Genomic DNA, 7,561 nt, shown 5'->3' with positions numbered 1-7,561 from the left:
TTCATTTTTTGAATAACCGAGAATAATGATGCGAATATTTAGAGACGAAACACGCGTATTAAATATACGTGCTTTTACATATTAGACAAATTCATATGTAAGGCTTTTCTGACAGAATGTGTTATATATGTAATACGAAAATATATATTGAATATAAAATGCGTGACGTTGACACATATCGAATATAAACAAACGATTAATATATGTATATATCTCGAATATAAAACGCGAATGTATCGTATAATAATTTTTATTATTAATAAACGCATTGTAATATTTATTAGATAATTAATTTATCATTCTTAATCATATAGATTATATGAATAATATATCCGTATGACACAAATGAAAATCAGAAGAATTTCGGTCTAATTCTCGCGACAGTCGAGATAGCACTAACAATCTAACAATAAACGAGAGTTATGTTGACAACACGAAATACGACGAGGAGAGGAGATGGCGTGTGTGAGAGAAGGAGATTTGTTGTGAACGAGCTCGACCGCTTTGTTTACAATACAAGGTAGCGCGTAGCGCGAGTACAGTCAATTGTCAAATAGTCGTCAATTTGTTTAAAAGACATGACAAAATATTATAATTACATAGAACATCGCAAAATAATTTCTCATTTTAATAAAATGTTACATTAAATTAATTAACGTTAGTTACATAAAAATGTTAGTTACATTAACAATAAGAATATCGCACGAAAGGTATGCCTATCTATAACATTGAGTATTCTGTGGCAATGCCAGATCGCGAGCGAAAAAACAATACCTATAATAACATACTTTTCGGGCAAGACATACGAATTTTGTTTCGTTTTGTTCCGAGTGCAAGAAGTTCAACAAAGGTATCGCAAAAATTTAAACCGTAAGATTAATGGCAAACTACAGTTTCATATCGTTCTCGAATGAAGTTTGATTACATTGAGAATATCGAGGAGTGCGTTTATAATATTGAATATTGCATGTAGGACCAGAGGGATCGTGCGTGTCGAAAGTTGAGTCATAATAATGCAATATTCCAGACGAGTCGAATATTCGTTTCGTTTTGTTTCTAATGCGAAAAGTTTAAAAAGAGTATCGCGAAATTAACAACAGGTCGCTCTACTTATCGCTTACGAATAAATTTTGGTAACATTAAGAATATCGGGACGTGTATCTATAACATTGAACATTCTGTGGCGACGCCAGATCGCGCGGCAAAAAGCGACGTTATGATGACGTAGTCGACGACGGTCCGAGACGCGCAAAACGTAAGTTTCACTTCGCATCGTTTCGTGTGTAAAAAATTCAAAGGAAGCAAGGATTGTAAACCGTAAGATTAATCGCAAATTGCAATTTTGTATCGCTCTCGAATAATCTTGATTACATTAGGGAAATCGGGAAGCATCTATAATATTGAATATTGTATGGGACCAAAGATATCGCGCGCGTCGAAAGTTAATGCATGCAACGATCGCAATGATGTAGTTCTTGGACGTTTCGTTTCGTTTTTAGTGCGAAAAGTTTAATGGATTTAATTTTTATATTTATCGCTCTCGAATAAATTTTTGTTATATTAATATGCATTTATATATAATATTGAATATTCTGTTTAGAGTGGTGTAGGGGAGGGGGCGCCAGGGAGGCCAGATCGCGCGCATCGAAAGTTTAACGTACTAATGGCGTTGTTTCCTAGACGTGGTAAAACGTACGTCTAGTTTCGTTTAGTTTAAAAGAAGTGCATGCGAAAGTGAATCTTCCTGTGTAAAATTGGAAAAAGGTGCATAAAGTGAATCCTTTTATATTTCGTATCCACGATCGCATCGCATTACATCGTTGCAACCTTCGCCGATTTATCACGGACGGATTGCGATAGATCATATCGATATTATGAGTATGTATATAACCTGCATTTCGAAGGCCGCGACTCGCGACTTTATGAAATAAACTTCTATTAATCTTTTCGTATTTCTGGATCTGTTTTCAGGGTAAGTTTATTTCGGAAAATCTTGGAGGATAATAACGGCTTTTTCCTCGACATCGAGGTAAACTTTAAATTATTTATTATATACATTATATTGCGATCACTGTGGCGGCCAAATTTTCACGGGCTGCCTATGTTATTGCTTTATTTTTTATTTGGTCTACAAATAATATTGTTTCACAAATAGCGAAAAATAATTTTTGATTTATGATATTTTTGAATGTCGTAATCATTTATGTAGATTACACAAAAAAAAAATGAATTATAAATAACATTTACAAATTCCTGCTAGTGTATATCTATAAATGTACACTAATGTTTCCACAATTTATATGAGTACATTTTCAATATTTTGATTAATTATGTTAACAATTAATGAAACATTAAAGTAAAAAGAAAAGTATATTTATAATAATCCTGCAATTTACATATATAAAATGATAAAAACTCTTCAAGTTTTTTTATTATGATTTTTAATATGTATATAGATAATGTTAGAATTATCTTATTATAACTAAAAATTGGCACCTCAATTACAGAAACCATTCAATACAGATTTATTCGCGATCCTATGGATATTCGTCAAAATTTTTTATATATTGTCTTTTATGTAAAAAAATTAATCAAAATTAAATTTATTTTTTTGTCGACGTTTTTTTTTTGTAAAAATGCAGTCTTAATTAATAAAGATAAACTTTCGAAATTTAATTTAAATTATGTTGCGAATATATAAATTTATTTTAAGAAAAGCACACAAAATAATATTTAATCGCGTACTTAAAAAAAAAGTCGGCATAGATGAAAAAAATATAAGAGAAAAAAAATTGATTTTTATGGTGTATTCATACTAATCGGGCTAGTGTTTTATAATAATCATTTTGTGTATGTCAGTTTGATGATGCATACCATATAATAATTTATACTAAAACTACATATTAAATTTTGTCTATTTTACGAGTATTAAAAAGATATTTAAAAATTACACTTTAAAAGAGGGAAAAATATGCAATGCATAATATATATATATGAATAGTAATTATAAAATTATTTATTTCAAAATGTGACGTTATTACTTCACAATTATGTGCTGATACTTCGTGTGATCACATGTGTAAACATATTTTACATTAGTAAAATTCAAACCAAGTTTACAATTTAAACGTATTGTTATGATTGGAAAGAATATAATTTATAGTACATCAACACACATATATATATACACATACATATACGCAATATCGTATTATTAATTTTTCTGTACAAAACGGAGTATCGCTATATTAGAAGAATACGTATATTCATCTGTAATTATATATAAGGTACACCGGAATCTCAATAATTGCTTACGAAAAAATAATATAATTATTTACATTATTAACTTTTTTTATTCTTTATGTATTATTTGCCTGTTATATATGTATCAGAACTGGAAAATTTATTAATTGCATAAGTAAATTATCAATAATGTTTTAATTAGCGCAACATTTTATGTGTTATTAATTACTTTTAACAAATTTTATAAATAATTTTAGGGAGGAAAAATTTAAACATTTTATAAAAAAATGAATTACACACACACACGCAATTTGAAGCTAAAATTTTTCGTGAAAGGTATTACTACTTATCAATTAATTAATAATTGATATTGCACAAATCATTGGCAGAAACGTTAATTCGTTTATGTAGCTACTTATTCTAATATTTCGAAATTCTATCGATACAATTTTAAATTTCATATCTTTATCACATTACTGTTTTGTTGTGACAGTTAATAAAAGGCTGACACTTTTTATTTTGATTATTAAAATGAACGGTCAAGAAAATTTTTTTTATAGCACAAAAATCGTGTTATTTAATTATCTATTATTTATATAGTTCTATTATATCAATAATTTATTCTTAGAAATTAATATCCCAACCGGAAAATTCATCTGGTGGAATATCACGATCTGGTGGATATCTTTCGAAATTCCGTGTGTCGAGTTGATGTCGCACCTGAAAACGTACAAATAAAATAAATTTTTATATCGATATAATATTTTTTTTCTCATAAATGAGAAGAAAAAAGTTGGTCAATTGTAAATTCATGATAACATACCGTTGGTACGATAGGGGCCGGCAGAGCTAATCTTCGAAGTGCTTGCCAGTTGAATCCGGAAAACCATCTGTTAAAAGAATAAAAATAGGAATTATATTTGTTGTTTTGTATTATATTTAACATCACTTAATTTTACCTGATTATTACATGTACACGAAATATCACGCGGATTACCGGTGATATATATACATGTTGTTTTTTTTTCTTTATAAGAATTTTTTTTTTTTTTTAGGTACTTACTTGTGATCGCGGATGTCTTGTATTCCGTTTCGTTGATAACCTAATCGTTCCGAGGGACTTAAACGAAGTAGCTTCTTAATGAGATTATTAGCGTTTTTATTGACAATGCTTGGTATACCGATCATTTCAATTCCTTTTAAGATTTTATTATAAGTTGTCATATGATCGGATCCTCGGAAAGGCGGTTTACCGATGAGAAGCTCGTGCGTTAAGATACCAAGGGCCCAGTAATCCACCGCTCTTTTAAAATTGAAAAGTAAGCATAATGTAAAAATATATTAGAAATTGAAAGCGAAACGTAACAGTTAAATAGTAAATATAAAGACAAACTTAAATTAAATGTTTTACCTATCGTGGCCTTTATTCAAGATAATTTCCGGTGCGACGTATTCGGGTGTGCCAGCAAACGTCCATGTTTTGGCCGGACCAATTTTTTTACTAAAACCAAAGTCCACCTGTCGCAGAAAATTTAAAAAATTTAAGTTATAATAATTGATAAGATATTTAAATAATTTATTATATACTTTTATATACTTTTGCTATAATATTCTTATAATTGGAAATTAAGCGAATTAATAATTGAGTGCCTCACCAATTTCAAATAGCCGCGCATGTCGAGCATAAGATTCTCGGGTTTAAGATCTCGATAAACGATATTTAACGAATGGAGATGATCGAGGGCTTCCACCACGCAACCGACCATAAATTGAGCTGTAGCGTCGTCGAAGTAGCGTCTCTTTTGCAGAGTCGTCCACACATCTCCTCCGAGACATACTTCCATCAGGAAATAGACGTATTTGCTGTCTTTGTATGTCTGATAAAGTCTGAGCAGATGTAAAATCATATTAATTTTTATCAGACTTTAGTATGATTTTATTTAGAAATTCTTACGTAACTATTAGAACTTATGAGAAATCTCTGTCTTTCTCTCTCTCTCTCTCTCTTTCTCTTATTTCTATTTATTTAAATATCTTTATTATAAATTATATGATATATTTTTTAATTATTTTCTATTTTAAAAAATTTAACAATTCGATAAAGCACAAGATTTCGTAGATTGATAGAAATAATATATTTATTTTATAAATGATAAACTTTTGCGTAATTTTTTTATACAAATAGTTATATCTTAATTGTTTAATATTACAATATTACAGACTGATCTTGATTTTGATCTTGGTTTATAATGATATCAAATTTTTTTATGACTTACTTGCATATGAATGGTGAATCGCACGCTTGCATAATGTGTTTCTCGTTTAGCACATGCTCTTGTTGTTGCTGCTCGACCATGACCTTCTTTTTGAGTTTCTTTAAAGCGAAGCTTTTGTTCGGATCGGATTTAAGCGTGACTAGTTCGACGCGTCCGAATCCACCCACTCCTAACGTTCCTCTCGTTTCAAGATCAGCTAAGGTCAAATTTGCATATTCATTGGTCCACTTTTTCGGAGTCAATGAACGTTTCTGCTTCTCATACTCTGCTAACCAATCCTTATTACGAATTTCGTCTAGACTGCCCAGATAGTTTAAGAATGACCTAGCAATTTAATTAATATTAAATAATAATATCTTAAATTTTTAAACTCTCTCATTTTGAAATCAAGTAAACGTAAAACAAAAATTTTACATTGTTGTGCGTTTTAAATAAATAGCGTGTATGCTAATTGAACTCACGTTCTATCCAATGTCAGACATTCGACACCAGGTGCGAGTGCAATCGCGTTGGCACGTCGTTCACCTCCGTCATCATAGAGAGCCAATTCACCAAAATAATCTCCTTTACCGAGGACCACGAGTTCCTCCTCGCCTCCGTATTCGGTATCCTTAGTAATACGTACGTTACCACCGCTGATTATGTAAAATTTCTCACCTTTCTCGCCCTGCCGCAATATTTTCGCTCCAGCCGGGAAGAATTCCTAGAGAGAAACATTATTATAACATTCTTATATATTATATCATAAATTGAGAGATTCAGCAGTGACAAAATAATATCTTTTTAATATTCTTACTTACTATTCTTATGAGGTCAGATATTTTCGCGAGCACATGATCCTTGGGTTCGGGAAGCTTTTGGAGAACGGAAACGCGTTGAAGAAAACGAATATTGCCTTCCAGTTGTTCTTGGGCTGTTCTCATCATTATAGTGAGAAATACCGATCTGTCCAATACCCATACTTTTCCATTTGTCTTTACTGAAATAACAAAATCGAACAATTATTAATTCAAAAAACAACATTTTATATTACGATATATGTATATAGGAATGACTGTGTTTAATATTTAATTATGAATTACATAATTATTTGCACTATTTTACAATTTTTCTTTACAATTTAAAACTTTGATCACATTTTTCATTGTTTACCATTGATAGATCGAAGCCTTTTTGTATTGTACAAAAGAGCAATCTCTCCAAATGCAATCCCCGGCCCGAAGCGTCTTTGAAATTTACTTCCTTGGTAAATTTCAAATTCTCCTTCCGCGGATACATACAAATGCGAACCTACGAACAAACAATATATATATGCGTATAAATTTATAATTGCATATATTAATATTTGGCATGTATAACTCTCTGTTATAGACAGTTAATTATTTGTAATATACTGTTCTAATCTCGTTATATATGATAATATATAAAAGTCAATGTATACCCATACCTATGTCACCTTCTCGGATAACTAGAGTATTAGCTGGAATTTGTTTGGGATACATTGCGGAGACGAGTGCCTCAACTTGATTCTCTTCGAGATTACCCAGGAATTCGTTCTCCAAAATGGCTCTTTTAATTTGTCTCGAACTCCTATAAATAAAACAACAATAGTTACGTTCCATTTTTGTTGTTCGAAAAGATTGCATTGATAATTATCTGAAAAAAAAATATGCAGACCGTATATTTTAGAATAATTACGCGATTTGCAATAAAAAATTAATATTTTAATTATAAATTCACTTTTTATTAATTATGACATTGTTATATTAATTTTAACACTATAATTGCTAATAACTACAATTGCCATTAATTACAATTATTTATTATATTAATATTTATTAACATATTCTGTGTGTGTGATCACCTGGTTAAAAATTAATTAATTTATTAATATTTATATTTGAAGATTTTATATTATAAAATTGATTATAATTGTAGATTTTATATCTATAATTATAACATTATAAAAACAATTTTTAGCTTGTCTATGTGTTTTATAAAATTTAGAAATCGATACATTTGAATTCTTTCAAATTAAAAGA

General features: G+C 29.8%; 2 protein-coding genes across 2 annotated transcripts in view; both read right to left on the bottom strand.

The window, feature by feature from the left end:
* Positions 1 to 3,001: 3,001 nt before the first annotated feature.
* On the bottom strand, positions 3,002 to 7,175 carry LOC115234366 (cGMP-dependent protein kinase, isozyme 1). The gene is made up of 10 exons (XM_029805398.1): positions 6,967 to 7,175; positions 6,672 to 6,809; positions 6,320 to 6,498; positions 5,981 to 6,222; positions 5,520 to 5,843; positions 4,899 to 5,130; positions 4,655 to 4,761; positions 4,307 to 4,546; positions 4,067 to 4,133; positions 3,002 to 3,963 (listed from the first exon to the last, which is right to left on the bottom strand). The coding sequence occupies exons 1-10, from the start codon at positions 7,163 to 7,165 to the stop codon at positions 3,868 to 3,870; spliced, it is 1,824 nt and encodes a 607-aa protein (XP_029661258.1). The 5' UTR covers positions 7,166 to 7,175; the 3' UTR covers positions 3,002 to 3,867.
* Positions 7,176 to 7,522: 347 nt separating this feature from the next.
* Positions 7,523 to 7,561, bottom strand: part of LOC115234509 — a 4,734-nt gene continuing 4,695 nt past the window's right edge. Inside the window, exon 4 of the mRNA XM_029805643.1 lies at positions 7,523 to 7,545. Coding sequence (XP_029661503.1) covers positions 7,523 to 7,545 — 23 coding nt within the window. The remainder of the gene's footprint in view (positions 7,546 to 7,561) is intronic.

This window comes from Formica exsecta, unplaced genomic scaffold, assembly GCF_003651465.1.
Source record: "Formica exsecta isolate Colony F162 unplaced genomic scaffold, ASM365146v1 scaffold2, whole genome shotgun sequence".
In the NCBI taxonomy this organism is placed as follows: Eukaryota; Metazoa; Arthropoda; class Insecta; order Hymenoptera; family Formicidae; genus Formica; species Formica exsecta.
This window is presented reverse-complemented; position numbering and strand designations above follow the sequence as displayed.